A 19221-nucleotide genomic window follows, 5' to 3' on the forward strand; every position below is an offset into this window, starting at 1 on the left:
TAGAATAGGTAGACTTAAAATGTCTGTCTGGTTTAGGTATTTGAACTTTCAAGGTGTGGTAAATGTTTGAGCTAAGGAATAATGTGTCCAAAGAATATTGTGGAATTGTCTCTCTGCATACCTCTATCGCTGTTTGTCACAGTTGTGTTCTTATGTGACTGATTCTTCCTGAAGATTAGAAATTCCTCAAAGATTATTAGAGCTTATTCTTCATTATAGCCCCAGCACTTAGTGCAATGACAGAACCAAAAATATATATTGAATTGAGAGAAAATTGAAGTATAGAGTAGACGGGTCATTTTTATTCACAACAGAACTAGTATTTATTGAAATATAATGGAAAAGCCTGAGTTGGGTTACTGTTTAACTGAGAGCATCAGAGATGGATAGGCAGGGAGGATTTAGAACCGAAAGTGAATTACAGCAGTGAGGGAAGCAGAAAGCTGGAAGTTGAGAGCTTTTGGCATTGGGGAGAGTGCTGAGCGAGCAGAGTTTTGGGAGGCAGAGAAATTTATAAAACTAATCAGAACAAACATTTCTTTTGAAGTAATAGGGTAAGTCTCTGAAAATTAGTTCCTTGGTTTTAATTTTTTTTTTTTTTTTTGAGGTGGAGTCTCATCTTGTCACTCAGGCTGGAGTGCAGTGGTGCAGTCTCACCTCATTGCAACCTCCGCCTCCTGGGTTCAAGCAATTCTCATGCCTTACCCTCCCGAATAGCTGGGATTACAGGCGTGAGGCACAATCTCAGCTCACTGCATCCTTGACCTCCTGGGCTCAAGTGATCCTCCCACCTCCGCCTCCCGAATAGCTAGGACTACAGGCATGTACCACCACTCCTGGCTAATTGTTGTATTTTTTGTAGAGACGTGGTCTCTCCATGTTGCCCAGGCTGGTCTCAAACTCCTGGGCTCAAGTGATCTTCCTGCCTTGGATCCCCAAAGTGCTGGGACTACAGGTGTGAGCCATGTGCCTGGACCAATGTTGTTTCTTTATCTGGCTACTAGTTACATTGGATGTGTTCAATTTGTGTGAATTGTGATTTTTTTTTTGTGCACTTTAACATGTATACTTTTCTGTTAGTATATTATACTTCAATAAAAAGTTTTAGGAACCGTAATCAGTGGAAAGTCAGTCATAGTAAACTGCTTTGGAAACATGCCTTTTGACTTTCTCATAAGACGAAGAAGCTGCTGCCGATACAGCATGGTGAAAGGCAGTGTAATGTAGTAGAAAAGGGTGCAGACTTTGGAACCAGGCTTGGGATGAATTCTAACTCTGCCATATGAGCTCTTTAGCATCTCTGAGTTGCTTTACCTCTCATTGAGCCTGAGTTTCCTCATTTGTAGATTAGAAATATTAGTGAACCTACTTTGAAGAGTTGTGAGGATTAATAAAATAGTGTATGTATAAACACTCAACACAAAGATATAAGATTTGGGGAAAGGAGGAGAGCCATTTCTAGATTCTTCCTGTAACATATGGTGTTATTCAAATAAGTTGTTTATGATGATCCTGAAGTACCATAGGGATGAATGATCAGCAGTTGACCAAAGTTAGCCAAAGCTTAAACTGTATTAAGACATAGTGCTAGGTATGCTTTATGAAATTTAATTATTTGAAAGTTGGATTATGTACATTTAATATTTCGACTGTCAGAAAACAAGGTTTATTTTGGCCAGATATGTCATTGCAATCTGAATAAGCAGGAATTTTCTATGCATATTAAATAGATTATTTCTAGTTTGGCACAAATTCAGATGTTTAATTTTGAATTATCCCAGAAGATCAATATATAACTGCTACGGGTGAATTTATACAAGGCCCCTGAATAATAGCAATTAAACAACTCAGGATATAAAACTCATTATTGAGACATATTTTCTGGAACTTAAAAGCCTCATCAACTATCATATCATCACTATACAAAGATATTATAAAAGCTTGCTATGATATCCCAAATTTAAATGTATCATTCTTAGTGAATATCAGTGCGGTGACTGGATCCTATTCTACTGGTAAAAATTGAGAATATTATGATTAACTTAATGAATTATCTTAATTGATTACATTTGCTGCTAACTTGAAACATTGTAACCATATCAATTTCTCATTATACCAGTTCAATTCTTTCATTTCCGTCATAAAAGAGATGCTTAATAGATTGGAGTCTGAACATAAGACTAAACTGGAGCAACTTCATATAATGCAAGAACAGCAGAAGTAAGTAGGTTGCCCATGAATTATATGTGGTCCAGGAGTGAGATTATAGTTGTCTTATGATTGATTTTCTGGAATATGGAATAGAAAAATTGCTGGATTTAAATTTGACCGTATGTAAAACATTTCAAAATTTACCATAGTATTAATAAGTTGAACTGAATTAAAATACAATGTGGTTGAAAAATCTAGTGTCACTTCTGAGTACAGAAGTTTAATATGATATAATTTTAGCATTTTATCTACATAAAGTTCTGTTTCTGAGAAATCCCTTGTCAGCAATAGCCACTAGCATTGTAAACTCAGGTTGATGAAAACTAAAAGCACCACTTAGGAAAATTTTTTAAATTTATGAACTTCTAGTGTTTTGATTTTTTTTCATTCTCTTTTCTCTAGCCCCAGAAACATTTATAGAACATTCATTTCATATTTAGCATCACAACATTCACCTCTTTTTATTTTTAGGGAGGATTTTCTAAATTATTTGCAGAAAACTAGTATTCAAACAAGAAGGCAAAGATGGAAATCGTTGACTGTTGAATCCAGTTTATTAAAATCAAAGCCCCACTGTATTCTTTGCTCCAGAGTAAAACACATGAATTTAGGGTACTTATTAAAGTTTAATCCTGAACCAAAAAACATCTAGAAATCAGTAAAATTGATATAAATCATGAACAAGGTCCCCAAGTAGAAACTCTTTAGCTTCTGCCCACAAGATGAAGACTTAAAGTAAACACACATGGTATAGAAGTAGGTGAAATAGCCCTTTGTATGCTTGAAGTATTCTATAGTGTGTATGTATGTAGTCTTTGATGGAATTATTATGTTAACATAAAAATCTGGAGAAATAATTTTTAAAATGCATTATAGGTAGAGATCAATTTTTAATACCAAGTATTTATATTTGAGTTGGGAAATGAACCCTTCCTTTTTCTTCCTTCTATCTAAATCTTACCTGTTTCTCAGGACATAGATCTGGCTCACATAACAGTGATTATAGCATTCATGTTAGTACAGACTCAGAACTTAATCACATTAAATTCCCCATATCATATCTTGTCTTGCAGTGAGATGTTAAGCTCTTTGATAAGAGCCATGCTTGACTGGTTTTATGACACCTTGAATAAATTCTCCAGTAAATCCCAAATGTTGAGTTTAAGAAATGGACTTACATACAAATGTTATTTTGGGGGCAAGCAAACATTAACAGTAGAAAACAATGGAAAAGATGACTCTTCTTAAAGAAAGAAACCACAGTTTAATTGGGGTCTAATAAATTCCATGTGGATAAATAATTTTTAGCATGAGTATTTAAAACTATACATTTCTTTTTTGTTGTTTTGTCATAATTCAACTCTCCTACAGATCTTTGGACATAGGAAATCAAATGAATGTTTCTGAGGAGGCAAAAGTTACAAATACTGGGAATCAGGTAAGAAGATACTTAAGTTTTGTAGAAAGTGCTTCATTTGGAGGGCTTTTAATCTTTAAGCAACAAAATCACATTTTTATTGAACTTATTTAAATTGTTGACATTTTTCTATTTCAGCAAATTGACAAGGTTTTTAACAACATTGGAGCAGACCTTCTGACTGGCAGTGAGTCTGAAAATAAAGAGGACGGGTTACAGAATAAACATAAAAGAGTGAGTTTCCTTGTTGTTCTTTCAGCCCTCTTATTTATACTACAGGACTTCCTGTAAACCACAGATTTTTGTTGGGAAATGCTGTTCAGCAGCTTAACAAGAAACATTTGTAATTATCTTTCTGAAATTCCTTTATCAGTTAAACATAACCCTAACCCATTTTGAAAATAAATGTACTTAAGATTTTTAGCTTCCATTATTACTTGACTTGCTGCAAGGTAATATTTATAGACTCCTTGTCTCCTTTGTCCTTTCTCTTGTACTTTGCCAGTCACACTCCTTGGTGAATCTCACTATCTGTCTTCTCTGCTTCTCCTCCTGTGTTGATGGCTTCTACTATAGATTTGTGCTGTCCAGCTACCTTAGGCTGTCTCTGATTGTTGCTCATCAGTTTTTAATTTCTGTCCCACTCACTACATTCCCAACAGTTTGAGTTCCAAACTCTTTCCATTCTTTTTGAGCCTAGCAACCTCATCTTCTGTCATTTCATGGTGTCAAATTTTATAGTCCATCAGATTTTCACTTTGACACTTTCACAGAGTACTGGTCAGCTGTTTGGTAGCATGGCCATCAACTTGAGTTTGTCTCGTGTTTTCTCATAATTGGATTAAAGTTGTACATTTTTGACAGGCATACTACAGAAGTGATGATGTACCCTTCTTGGTTTATTCCAGCAGGGGTACATGATGTATACATTACTTACTAATGGCAGACCAACAATATTTTAAAGAGGATTTTCAAAATAGATCTGATTCCATCTCATAAGTAGATAAAAAATCTGAGCACATTTTTTTCTTCTCTATTTCTTGCTAAAATTTTGCTCCCCCTCTGATTTTGAATATTAAACTATAATAGGATACTTTCCTCTTGGTTAGCATCCAGTAAAAAAACTGTAAGTCAGTTTGTGACTTCTGCTGAGGGCGTTCTTCTATTCATTCATAAATGTGAATACCTGTATGTGTAAAGCCAAAGGACTACTGGACATAGTAGTTTACAAAATTATAAGAGAACATTGTGAGCTTTTAGTTTAGCAAAGTTGATAAAAGCCAAGACATTGAATTTGCTGTAGACATCAGGGCAGTGAAAGAACCGTATGTTGTTTCATTCTTTCTTCGCTTTTTGTGAGTTCCTAAAATATTCTTGGGGTGAGATAGATTAGAGTTTAAAAAGATTTCCCAATTTTCAAGAATGAAATCACTAAATCATATTGTTATTGTCTGGAAAAGGGTGATTCTAATGAATAGTTTAAAAATAATTATTATTTTCATACTGGAAATATTTTTGCACAGATCCTGTGAGTTTTTATCTAAAGTTAGATTATATAGTGATTTGAAATACAACTTACTGTGACAATCACCAAGACAAGAGTAGTTTGCTTTTCAGTGAAGTAGTAAGATGTCCTTTACCTGAAGAGATAACTTTTGTTTTACAAATGGACTTAAGAAATTGCCAGTTGATTTTTTGCTTTATTTTGTTTTAAGGCATCACTTACACTTGAAGAAAAACAAAAATTAGCAAAAGAACAAGAGCAGGCACAGAAGTTGAAAAGCCAGCAGCCTCTTAAACCCCAAGTGCACACACCTGTTGCTACTGTTAAACAGGTCAGAGTTCGTTTCTTTTGCATAATTTCAAGAATACTACTGTTAAGGAGTAAGGTGGTATAGAACTTAGTCTACTTGTATTTGTATAAAAATGTATCTCAAATAATACCTTAATATGTGGTTTCTAAGAAGTATGGGCATAAACGATTCTCCAACTCTGCTATAACCTGCCTAATGTACTGTGTTTTGTGACAATGCTTGTTACCAACAAAGAAGAAGCTAGAGGAATAGGATTAGGACTCACAGTGCTCATTCAACTCTGTTCACTCTGAAGTGATCAGAATATTATATTCATGCTCTTAACGTATTTTTGAGCTAAAGTTATTTTCTATGTTTGTCTTTTCAATTGTAGTTAGATGTGTAACTTGGTTTAAGATGTACCTACATGACCTGGCTAGTATTTGTTTTCTCCTGTGTTCCAGGCACTGTTCCAGGTATTGGTGCTATGGCAGTGAATAAGGGCCCTTCTTGTAGAGAGTTTACACTGTTACTGGTTTCAGAGATAGCTTTGTCTTAAAAGCTTTCTTTAAATTATTTTTTTGTTACCTCTTAGTCACCAACATTTTGTCTGAGAAAAACATCTTTGCAGGCCAAGAGGCAAAATTGAGAATATTTTGTAGGTACTTTTTTTAAGAATAGTGGAAACAAATTCCTATAAAATTTTGATGAAATTCAAACTATACAAATAATAGTAAAAAAATTACTGTGTTTTTTGTAATATAGAATAAGAAGAATGTGATTCTGTTTTTGATGAGATAACGTTTTGCTTAATTGGAGTTTAAAGTTAGTATTCCCCATCATCAAATCGATTGCAAATATTCCTCTGTAAAAACCATACAAAAACACGTGGCAGGCTGTATTTGACCTACAGGATATAGTTTGCTAATTTGGTATAGACCGTTGAGCTTAATTCTAACTTGTCCTTTATGATTTAATCTGTCAAATGTTTACTAATTATAAAGTATTTTATATTTCTTAGAGATAAAGTAATTCTCTCATATTTTTCAGACTAAGGACTTGACAGACACATTGATGGATAATATGTCATCTTTGACCAGCCTTTCTGTTAGTACCCCTAAATCTTCTGCTTCAAGTACTTTCACTTCCATTCCTTCCATGGGCATTGGCATGATGTTTTCTACACCAACTGATAATACAAAGAGAAATTTGACAAATGGCCTAAATGCCAATATGGGCTTTCAGACTTCAGGATTCAACATGCCCGTTAATACAAACCAGAACTTCTACAGTAGTCCAAGCACAGTTGGAGTGACCAAGATGACTCTGGGAACACCTCCCACTTTGCCAAACTTCAATGCTTTGAGTGTTCCTCCTGCTGGTGCGAAGCAGAGCCAACAAAGACCCACAGATATGTCTGCCCTTAATAATCTATTTGGCCCTCAGAAACCCAAAGTTAGCATGAACCAATTATCACAACAGAAACCAAATCAGTGGCTTAATCAGTTTGTACCTCCTCAAGGTTCTCCAGCTATGGGCAGTTCAGTAATGGGAACACAGATGAACGTGATAGGACAATCTGCCTTTGGTATGCAGGGTAATCCTTTCTTTAATCCACAGAACTTTGCACAGCCACCAACTACTATGACCAGTAGTAGTTCAGCTAGTAATGATTTAAAAGATCTTTTTGGGTGAGGTGTCTTACTTCTATTTTGAAGGATCATTTCAGTTTCAATCATGGGTGAGCTGATTTACATCTTTATATAGTTGGCTTGGAGGAAGTACTTCTATGGGAAAGTGAACATGTGACAGGAAACATCTGTGTCCATGCCAGCATAGTAGTTGTATGGACTTCTAACCAGTTGAGTTTTTTTAAAGCATTGAGGATTTTTTTCCTCTTACCAACTCCTCTTCAGGTTTTTAAAGACCCAGCCCTTCCCAATCTCAAAGAGAAAAAGGACAACTGAGTTATCTTGAATAGCAGAACTTTTTAATCAAATGTTTATTTTGGCTTGTGGATCTTGGTGTTATTTAAAAAATTGAGTTGATGGTCATTGCAAGCTCATCTGTTAAGTACTACATGGTACACAGTCTACCTTTACAAGTCATTAGTCTTCATTATAATATGTAAAAATCTTTATCCTGTATTGATTTGTTTGCATTTAAGATGACAGTGAGAAAATGATAAGCATAAAGAGAAGTATCAGGTTATTTGCTTTTTTCCAAACTTACTTTTCAGATGAACTAATGTTTAGTACAGAGACTGAGCAAATACTACAAAATTTAACCTAACCTTCATTTCATTGGTTTAAATGTGTTATTAACCTTCTTAAGTGCAAACTCATCATTGTAAATTATATTTTAGCATGGTCTGCCTCAAATAGTAATGTATTTTTCTGCATTCACTTGGATATATTTAGAATCACTTTTTTCCTCCTGTATCACAGAAGAGGTATGTGCTGATTTGTTTGGATATTTGACAAAGCACTCTGATGTGACTTCCCTGACTACTACCTTCATATTTAATTTCAAATTCAAACTTCTGAGGTTGCAACATATATGAACTGTGTTTTCAAAAGAAGATTTGTAAGAATTAAACTATATTTAATGAGTAAACTTTTGAGATTTATGCTGTATTGTTTCAAATGTAATAAACTTTACTTCTCTAAAAATTGAGCAGTTGTATCTTCTGACCACCAACAGATTAATATTCAGCTTGCCGTGATAGTCTGACCTCATTAGTTACTGCTACTGAAGTTCAATTTTTTTCTAGGAATTTTAGGAACCTTTTGTTTAAACATTTTAATTTCTATTAGACATTTTTAGGAAGGAAAGAATCAATTCTCTTAACAGGAAACGCGCTTTATTTTTCAAAACCTTTCTCTGATATTTTTCTTTAATTTGCTGATTATTCAACCACAGAGCCTTTTGCTATAAATGTCATTTGTATTTTAAAAAATAATATTCCACTCTTATAACTTTAAAACCATCTTTCAAAGAACTATATATGTATTATAGTTGCTGCCATAGAGTTGATGGTTTTTAATTATCTGGAACCAGCAATCATTTAAAATAAATCATATTAAATTTAGTATGCTGGTACTAAGTTTATTCATTTTATATGGATATTCATTGAAAATATATACACATACTATATGTAATATACAGCACTTGATTACAAAATGTAATTTGATTACATTATTGCTGGCAGCATTCAGTTAAGAGGGTACTTTAAAAAATAGAAGTCAGCTTTCAAATCTGATTTCTGTATGGGCTGTATTTGGTTAACTTGATTTTAGAAAAAGAACTAATAGAATTGCTAAAGAAATTTATCCAATAAATGAAAAACAGTAGGAAGATCAAATGTTTTTGTCAAATATATTCACAGCTTGACCAGATTAGCTGTCTTGTTTGTAATGCAATATTAATATACCTTTTGGGAAAAAGCTTATATATGGAATAAAATAAGTATTGAAGAATTTTTCTTTGTAACAATTTAGTAGTCACTGTTTATTGAGAAATTGTTTTTTATTTTGTAAAAAACATGGTGTTAGCATTGAACTCTTAAACAGAAAGAAAGCTTAATATAACAGCTTATGGAACTTGAACTACTAAATATGAAAATAGGTTATTTGAAAAAATACAGTATGTAAAATTTGCTCATTCGTTGAGGTAATGGTGCTATGTTTTTACAGAATTGTTCCTACATCTTTTTTCTACTTTCTCAAAGGTGTTTTATTTCAACCATTTCCATCAATTGAACTGTTACCATTGCCTTTTTCTGTTGAGAAATTGCCTCTGAAAAATAGTGCTATTTTTAAGCTTAAGTGTTCTTAAGTGAATGAAATTTTCAAAGTACTAGATCACCTTAAAATTATTTCACGTACTGAAAACAGTTAAGTCCCTTATGCTTAGAGCAGAAAATATTTAGGTTAAAGAGCATCTGTCAACAGAATCTACAAAAAAGATTCCCTTGCGTTTGAGTTGGTTCTCTATTCTCGTATTGCTAAAATGTGTGATATATATAGAGGATGTATAAAAGGAAATGGAAATAGACTACGTACTTGTCTGGTTTTTGTTTTTATTTTGGAATGCTTGTAAGCCTCCTTTACACTGAATAAGGAAGTAGTTTTGTTTTTTTTTTAACCTGTAAAATACCTCACATGGTTGTTTTTACACATGAAAGAAAAAGGTATATGCGAACATACCTGGTATCAATAGGAGTATGCACCAAATAAATTTTAGCTTTGATAAAACTTTCCATATTAAGTTGTGATTTCATACTTTGTGATTACTGGTCTTAAAATAATTTTGGAACAAATGAATCTATAAGAATTCAAACTATATAGGATTTTAAGTATCTACATCAGTAGCTTTTAAACCGTAACTGTGACACTCAATAAGACATTTTACCCTGCAACTGCTATATAAAATATATACCTGAAACAAAAGTTTCAGAAAATGTCTTTAATAGGTGTAATGTACTCTTTTTATTCTATTAATTTTTTAAAAAGTTGATTACAATTGCTAAAGGATTTCATGACTTAGTGTGAATATAACTAAAGTAGGCTGGGTGTGGTGGCTCACGCCTGTTATCCCAGCACTTTGGGAGGCTGAGGCGGGCGGATCACAAGGTCAAGAGATAGAGAGCATCCTGGCCAACATGGTGAAACTTCGTCTCTACTAAAAATACAAAAATTAGCCAGGCGTGGTGGCATGCGCCTGCAATCTCAGCTGCTCAGGAGACCGAGGCAGGAGAATCGCTTGAACCCGGGAGGCAGAGGTTGCAGTGAGCCGAGATCACACCACTGCACTACAGCCTGGGCAACAGAGCAAGACTCCGTTTCAAAAAAAAAAAAAAAAAAGAAGTAATTTAGCCCTCTCTCTCCCAGCAGAGATAGAAACAGAGGGCCTGAGGCTTGCATGGCTTAACCTGAAAAAATCAGAACCTGTAATAGAAGCTAGATTTTTTCCTAATCTGCTCTCTACCGCTTTGCATCTGTTATTGTATGAATTCCTGTGGAAGTGCTTTTGTTAAGACGGACATATGTAGCAAGTAGGTGTTCAGTACTTATTGGGTATCGTAAATATGTTTACATTGAGAAAAAATGGTTATGAAGAGAGGAGAGTTGAGATGACAGAAATGTACATAGTCAAAATCAGCCTCTGGGCTGCTGGTTTGAAATATGAGTGAGGGGAGTTGGGAGACCTGGGTTAGCAGTGTTTGTAGTACCCAGACATATAGCGAAATTAAAGCTTTTAGACTTGGGGAGAAGGGAGTGCAGTTGAAAAAGCCATTTCACCAAGATGGAACTTGTTGAAGGTTAGAAACTTTTTCTACCCAAAGAAGCGAAGTTGCTCCAGCCACTCAGAAAGGATATAACTACCAGGGGTAAAAACCACATGTGTAACTTAAAATTTTCTAGTAATCCCATTAAAAATAGGTGAAAGTGATTTTTTTTTTTTTTTTTTCCCTTTGAGACGAGTCTCCTGTCGCCCAGGCTGAAGTGCAGTGCTGTGGTCTCGGTTCACTGCAGCAATCTCAGCTCACTGCAGCCTCTACCTCCCAGGTTCAAGAGATTCTCCTGCCTCAGCCTCCTCACTGGGACTACAGGCACCCGCCACCACTCCCAGCTAACTTTGGTATTTTTAGTGCAGACGGGGTTTCACCATGTTGGCCAGGCTGGTCTCGAACTCATGACCTCAAATGCTCTGCCCACCTCAGTCTCCCAGAGTGCTGAGATTACAGGCATGAGCCACAGCGCCTGGCCCTGAAATTGATTTTATTGTATTTTAATATTGGCAGGTATGGTGGTTCATGCCTGTAATCCCAGCACCTTGGGAGGCCAAGGTGGGTGGATAGCTTGAGTTCAGGAGTTCAAGACCAGCCTGGGCAACATGGTGAAACCCCATCTCTACAAAAAATACACAAAAATTAGCTGAGTATGGTGGCTTATGCCAGTAGTTCTAGCTACTTGGGAGGCTGAGGTGGGAAGGTCACTTGAGTCCAGGAGCCAGAGGTTGCAGTGAGCTGATAACACACCACTGCATTCCAGCCTGGGTGACAGAGTGAGACCCTGTCTCAGGAAACAAACAAACAAAAAACTATTTCTGCATGGAATTGATATAAAAACCTCATATTTTACATCTTTTTTGGTACTTAGTCTTTGAGATGCAGTGTGTATTTTACACTTAGCACATTTAACTTCAGATTAGTCATATTTCAGGTACTTAGGAGCCATGTGGCTAGTAGCTGTTGTATTAGATAATATGGATATAGGCTGGGTGCAGTGGCTCACCCTGTAATCCCAGCACTTTGGGAAGCCGAGGCGGGTGGATCACCTGAGGTCAGTAGTTTGAGACCAGCCTGGCCAACGTGGGGAAACTCTGTCTCTACTAAAAATACCAAAAATTAGATGTGGGGCACCTGTAATCCCAGCTACTTGGGAGGCTGAGGCGGGAGAATCATTTGAACCCAGGAGGTGGAGGTTGCAGTGAGCCGAGATTGCACCGCTGCACTCCAGCCTGAGTGACAGAGTGAGACTCTGTCAAATAAATAAATAAATAAATAAATAAATAAGATAATGTAGATGTATATGGAAGCTCAGTGACCAAAGAAGTGAATGATGGCTATTATCAACCTATGGTCTCATTTCCAAACCCATCCTTTGTCTTGCCTTGTACTGTCTTTTTCCTTTGCCAGCTGGGAAGATGAGGGCCCACGAGTGGCACTGCAAAGCAAAAGCTGTAAGAAGATACTTTACTTATGGTTGTGAGTCTCCCATTTTTATACACCATAGAAGCCCAGCAGTCCCAACAGAGGAGCTCCAGCTGCACCTCAGGTTACCTTCTCCCAACCCTGAGCCACTGTGGAGCAGCTCCCATGGGCTGCTTCCGTGCCAGCTCTGCCACTCCATCAAGCAACTGTCTCTCTGTGGCCCATTCCCTGGGACAAGTTTCTTCACCATGGCAGGCTGAATGTTCCTGTAGAAACCACAGCCTCTCCAGGGAAGTCTGATCTCAGCTTGGGAGTGAGGTAGGGGAAGAGAGCCTCTCCTGGTCTTTAGTTCATTTTTTTCACTTTTCTTCACCCTAGGGACAGTATTTGCCTTTTACCTGCTACTTCTGTGCACTTTAGAGTCCTCTTTTGCCCCTACAAATAATTAACCAGCTTCTACTAGTTAGCAAATATTATATTAAAACTTCCCTGTTCACGTATCTGGTGTGGGGTTTCTGTTTCCTTACTGTATCCTCACTGATACAGCCTGAATCCAATAATAAGTCATTTTAAAATGGGGCCATATATATACCGCTATCAAAAGCCATATGGAATTGTGTATACGTATCCTGTATTAAAACTTCATGAATGTTCTTTTGAAAGTTTCCACGGTAGAAATGCAGTTTGGCTACTTTAATTATACCTACTGGATACTGTTCCAATTTTGTCTTTTTTGCTCCTATGTTTTCGATATGTTCCTTTGTGTGGGTGACCTTGGTTGCTAGTAAAGGCAGTGTTTGACTTTTATATAAAGGTAAATGAGATAGAGACTTTAATGTCTATAGTTTGAGTGTAGGAATAAACATAGGTTTGCCCCAAGTCTGTGTCCCTAAGCCTACCCATCTTTTTGAACACAATGATCAGAAAAAACTCAAATATGAGGCATATCCATGGAAACACGAGAAGCATATGGTGTATGAAGTTTGGAGCCAGATAAAGGTGCTTTTTTTTTTTTTTTTAAATTTCAGGCTAAAATTGTAGTATTCACACTTCATAGATGTGGGGCAGGGTACTTTACACATTTGTGTGTTGTAACAGATCCAGGTTTTTTTTGTTTTGTTTTTTTGTTTTTTGTTTTTTGTTTTGGTCTAAGACAGGGTCTGGCTCTGTCACCCAGGCTGGTGTGCAGTGGCATGATCTTGGCTCACTGCAACCTCCACCTCCCAGGCTCAAGCAATCCTCCCACCCCAAGCCTCCTGAGTAGCTGGGGCTACAGGCATGCACCACCACACCCGGCTAATTTCTGCTTTTTGTTTGTTTGTTTGTTTTGGTGAATACAAGGTTTCAACATGTTACCCAGGCTGGTCTTGAGCTCCTGAGCTCAACTGATCCACCCACTTTGACCTCACAAAGTGCTGGGATTACAGGAGTGAGACGCCGCGCCTGGCCCCAAAATTGTTTTTCAGAAAATCTTGTCTCTAACAATTGGCACTCTTAAGATCATTTCTGTAAAGAGATGGAAAGGCTTTTCACTTAGGTGGGTGTCCTCATTAGACTGCTCATGTTTCATAAGAGGTTGTCACGTCTGTCTCCAGCTACAGTGATTATGTGAATCCGCCCTCAAACAGCAATAGTACCTGTGCTCCAGCCACTTGTCAGAGAGCAACCTTTAACTCTCTATTGCCCAATTGGCAAAATCTTGTTTTTGAGAGATGTTTATGGAGGAAACCAAAAATTGAGTAATCCATTCATTTCTCTTAAAAATTCTGAATTAAACCCACTCTTGAGACCTTTGTGCCTGGGTTGCCGTGTTTTGGCCATGCATCAGGTTTCTTTTATCACTGGTAGCTTTTGACTATGCTTTAAACCGTATTTATGCCAGGGATGACATTGGTTCACTCCCACATAAATAGCTTCTTTGAGGACCCACTGGAGAGATTTCAGATTTCAATTCAGGAGTAAATGTGCTTCTAAGCAAATGGTTTGCCCTTACTTTTTTTTTTTTTTTTTTTTTTTTTTGAGACTGAGTCTCACTCTGTTGTCCAGGCTGAAGTGCAGTGGCACGATCTCGGCTCATTGCAAGCACCGCCTCCCGGGATCAAGCGATTCTTCTACCTCAGCCTCTGGAGTAACTGGGTTTACAGGTACCAGCCACCAAGCCTGGCTGATTTTCATTTATTTTTATTTTATTTTTTATTTTAAGTAGAGACAGGGTTTCACCATGTTGGCCAAGCTGGCCTCAAACTCCTGACCTCAGGTGATCCACTCGCCTCGGCCTCCCAAAGTGCTGGGTGGCGTGAGCCACCATGCCTGGCCTGCTCCTACCTTTTAAAGTCTGAAGAAAGTAACAGATTAGGTAATGACAGCTGAGAGATTCAGCCAAATTTGCCGTTTACCTGTAGCAAATGTATAGGACAATAATAGTATGCAATATTTAATGCTTACCTTCTGGCTTTATCTGATTTTTAAAAAATCCTTATTTCTCCTTTGCTCTGATTTCCTTCTAAAAAATCTTTTTTATCTATGTTCATGGAAATTCTCTCTGGGAATCAGATAGAGTATAAACAGTTACATGGACTGAATGAGAGTAAATCTTGTCTCTTTCACTTAACTGACCAGAGTAAGTTTTCTCTACCATGAAATAAGATCACACCTTACAGGCTTATTAGGATTAGATGAGGTAAAGGTGTGCAAAGCATCTAGCACAGCTCCTGGCACATAGTAGGTGCTCAACAGATTTTTCCACTCACTTTGTGATGGATATAGAGCTCTAAAATAAACTCTACTTTAATGAAAAACAAATACTTCACCTGGCTGGGCGCTATGGCTGATGCCTGTAATCCCAGCAGTTTAGGAGGCCAAGGTGGACGGATCACTTAAGGTCGGGAGATTGATACCAGCCTGGCCAACATGGTGAAACCCCATCTCTACTAAAAATACAAAAATTAGCTGGGCGTGGTGGTGCACTTCTGTAACCCCAGCTACTTGGAAGGCTGAGGCATGAGAACCGCTTGAACACGAGAGGCGGAGGTTGCAGTGAGCTGAGATCACACCACTGCACTCCCTCCAACCTGGGCAACAGAATGAGACTGTCGCAAAAAAAAAAAAAAAACACAAAAATCTTCACCTGGCACCATTTGAATGCACTTATTTTTCAATAAATATATAAATAACACTGAGCCATAAAATACTGTAGTCTTGGCACTGTGAGATTCTTGGGACACAAATAGGAATGGAGATATAGGCCTTGCCCTCAGGGGGTTTGTACTGTAGTTATAAAGGTAGTCGAGTAAGCAAACAGTTGCAGAGCAGTGTGATACATACTGTGAGCAAAATCCATGTAGGAGGGACACACAATCTAGATAGTCAGGAAGGCTTAAAGGAGACAGAGCCTGAGCTCAGCCGCACAGAGCTTTTGTAATTTTTTTTTTTTTTTTTTTTTTTTACTGTTTTTTGTTTGTTTGTTTGTTTTTTGATGCTACCAAATGATTACTTAGGTCACATTTTCCCAAATTAAGTTTGAACTACTGGGGAGTGGATTAGAGCAGATAACTCCCAAAGTCCTTTTGAATTCTTAGATGTTATGAAAACTTCTCAAATTAAGGGAAATCTGGTCAATTTTTGATGATCAAGAAAAGCAAAATTAATGCTAGCTGCCTAAATTAGAACATGTGGAGAAACACCAAACAGAGAAAAATGTTTGCTGCTTAAAACATTTTCTATTAGAGCCAGAGATGACAGCAAGACAAGGAAAAGAATAAGTGAGCTATAATGTTATTTTTAGCTGGTTTATGTTTTATTGAATATTTCATAAATTTAAGAATCCACACTTGGGGGCTTAATGTATATAGAATAAATCTTTTAAAACCGTGGCTGGATTTTGGGGTTGTGGGGGAAATGTCTGCCATAAATATATTTAGTCTGTAAACTACCAGAAGATGTCACTATCTTCCAAGTAATCATCCATTACAGTAGCCCTTTTACAGGTGCTTTTTTTGAACATGAATAGGCTAGGGAAGGTATTGGTAAGAATATACTGCCTTTTGGTGTAGCATCTACAAAAGTATGGGATCATGAGAAATACTTGTGAACGGTGTGTGGGTTTGTTCTGCCTTGACCCTTAATCCCGCCCCAAGATATCATCCTTTTTCACTGCTCTATATGTTAAAATTATCTGGACACTCAGGGTTCTATCTGCACCTTCAAGAAAAATGAGGGTGGTAAAAACAAATCCTTCCAAATATTTTCTCTGGTTTTGATCTTTCAACATTTCAGTTTGCATTTTTACAATACACTGTAACAGATTATCAGATTTTCTAGGATATTTTGGTCTTGGACACAACCTAAATATCCCTGAGTATTTTTTTCAAGTCACCATGCATAGTGCATAAAGCAAATCCAGTGTTTCCACATTGCAGTAATACCAAATGAAAGGAATCCATCTTTCCTCATTTCCTCACAAGGGGGGATTTTGGAGCAAACAGGTAGTATAACACATGTTTAAAAAAATAAGCCTGTAATTCCAGCACTTTGGGAGGCTGAGGCAGGCAGATCACTTAAGGTTAGGAGTTTAAGACCAGCCTGGCCAACATGCTGAAACCTCATCTCCACTAAAAATAAAAAAATTAGCTGGGCCTGGTGGCACACACCTGTAATCCCAGCTACCTGGGAAGCTGGGACAGGAGAATTGCTTGAACCCAGGAGGTGGAGATTGCAGTGAACTGAGATCATGCTCACTCCAGCCTGGGTGACAGAGCAAGACTCTGTTTTAAATAACAATAATAATAATAATAGTTTTATTGTCTTTACAGCCAGAAAACAGACTAGAAAATCAATAATTGAGTGTCTTATGTGGGGATACCCCAACATAAGATACCTAACCTTGGGGAGAGATACCCTCCAAGTTGAAATGAGAAATAATTTGTTATAGGTAACCAATGGCAGCAAGCAAATGAGCACATGAGTATGGCTTCTTGTCGCATCTCTGTCTGATACCTCAAAGCATCACTGGCCTTCTCCATGCCCTGGGCTTCAACAAGAAAGTGGAGTAGACGGCTCAACATAGTTCTCTCTATATGTAGTGATAAGACTCAAAGGAGCAGTGAAAATGAAGTTGAAAGTTCTTCATAAATATAAGGAATTCATGTTCAAAGCAAATTCTTGATGTTTATCATGCGTGAAATACTTAATGAATGATTCCATGCTGTGTAAAAACACTCTAAAGTTCTGTATTTTGGTTATCTGACCATTTCTTTTCAAATTTCGTTTAATATTTAGACAGTTACAGTGACAGATTGAAAATGGAAATTGATATGTTTCCAGGATCTCCATATATGCATCTTTATATTTGCAAACTATTATAGAGATGTCTTTTATATATAGTGTAAAAATCCTGTAATTTAGGAAATTAGAGTCAAATTAATTGAACTCCAAATTGACTGAGTGGCTGACTTACAGTGAGCTGAAATTAATGGGACTAACAGTGTTTTATTATGGACTGGAAGCAGCATATAAGAATAAAGTGACATTTGTAATCAAGTGGGATTAAATCTCAGCTCCACCAATAACTATGTAATTTTGGACAAGTTATTGAGTGAGCCTCAGTTTACTCACATGTAAAATGGGGATAATATCAATTGGGCCATTCTACTTTGTCATATACACTTTTTTATTCTACTCTGTGAGAATAAAATGTAATCATGAAACTCAAGTCAGAAAGACGATACGGAAGCATTTACAACAGAATGGGATAAAGGTTCCCATTAGCCTTCCCTTAGAAGGGGGGTCTTACCCAGAATGGGGTGGGTGGTAGCAGTCTTAATCCAGAGGCCAGTATATCAGTGTTTGATGTTAATTTCTCTTCACTCTGCTGTCAATTTGCCCTGATTTCCAGTGGAACATTTTAAAGAAAGATAGAAAATATGTAACCCTAGAAACCAGCACCCTATTTTATTATTTTGGAGATGAGGTCTTGCTATGTTGCCCAGACTGTGCTTGAACTCCTGGGCTCAAGTGATCTTCCCCTCTCAGCCTCCTGAGTAGTAGCTGGGACTACAGGTACACACCAGTGTGTCCCACTCATACTTTATTCTAAAAATGTCCATGGTAGCTAGGACAAGCGTACCTATAGTTAGGTGCTCAGTAATGTTTCTAAAAGCACAAGGATTCTGAGTATATCTTTCCTCAGTTACACTAAAGACACTCTACTACTCAGAGTAAGATTATATGATCATGATGTACCATGTACCATGGTGGTACAAGTTCAGGAAATGATCTTTAGGACCTAGTCCCAGCTCTCTGAATTCTGCTGGCCAGGTTACCTTGGGCAAAATTTGCATCTTTATTGCTTTATCTGCTTATTTGTTTCATAAGGTTGTAGTGAGAATCAAATGAGATATTTGAAAATGCTTTGTATATAAGCTTGACTATCAGTAGGAGAATTAATGTCGGCCGGGCGTGGTGGTTCAAGCCTGTAATCCCAGCACTTTGGGAGGCCAAGATGGGCGGATCACGAGGTCAGGAGATCGAAACCATCCTGGCTAACACAGTGAAACCCCATCTCTACTAAAAAATGCAAAAAACTAGCCGGGCGAGGTGGTGGGCGCCTGTAGTCCCAGCTACTCGGGTGGCTGAGGCAGGAGAATGGCATAAACTTGGGAGGCGGAGCTTGCAGTGAGCTGAGACCTGGCCACTGCACTCCAGCCTGGGCGACTAAGTGAGACTCCATCTCAAAAAAAAAAAAAAAAAAAAAAAAAGAGAAAAAAAAAAGAATGTCAAATATGGGAGTTCAATAAAAGAAATTGAGTTTATATATATAGGTTAATATTAATGATAGTCAACAATATACAAATTTTAAAGGATTGAGAGAAGTCCTGCATAAAAGAAATTTTTATGTTTGTTTCAGGATGTTATGAGGGTGAAAAGAAGGAGTATGGAGTTGGGATAAGGAATAGGGTTGGCTGGAGAAGCTGCCACAGAATTTAGGAGAGAAGGAACCCCAAGATGACCAGTTCTCTTCATTACTTTTGTTTCCTTATGAAGTCTCTTATGGAAAGGGTGAATCGTTTGGTCATTACCTCTGA

At 37.2% G+C, this 19221-nt stretch overlaps 1 protein-coding gene across 3 annotated transcripts in view; it reads left to right on the forward strand.

Moving 5' to 3' along the window:
• SCYL2 (SCY1 like pseudokinase 2) overlaps nucleotides 1–8093 on the forward strand; it is a 70226-nt gene extending 62133 nt beyond the window's left edge. For 2 of the 3 annotated variants that reach the window (XM_015152527.3, XM_077952433.1), the window contains exons 14-18: nucleotides 2120–2220; nucleotides 3583–3649; nucleotides 3767–3862; nucleotides 5344–5463; nucleotides 6472–8093. In XM_015152527.3, coding sequence (XP_015008013.2) covers nucleotides 2120–2220; nucleotides 3583–3649; nucleotides 3767–3862; nucleotides 5344–5463; nucleotides 6472–7116 — 1029 coding nt within the window. In that variant the 3' untranslated portion in view covers nucleotides 7117–8093. 3 annotated transcript variants of the gene reach the window in all.
• The last annotated feature ends 11128 nt before the right edge of the window (nucleotides 8094–19221 follow it).

Source organism: Macaca mulatta, chromosome 11, assembly GCF_049350105.2.
Source record: "Macaca mulatta isolate MMU2019108-1 chromosome 11, T2T-MMU8v2.0, whole genome shotgun sequence".
Taxonomy (NCBI): Eukaryota; Metazoa; Chordata; class Mammalia; order Primates; family Cercopithecidae; genus Macaca; species Macaca mulatta.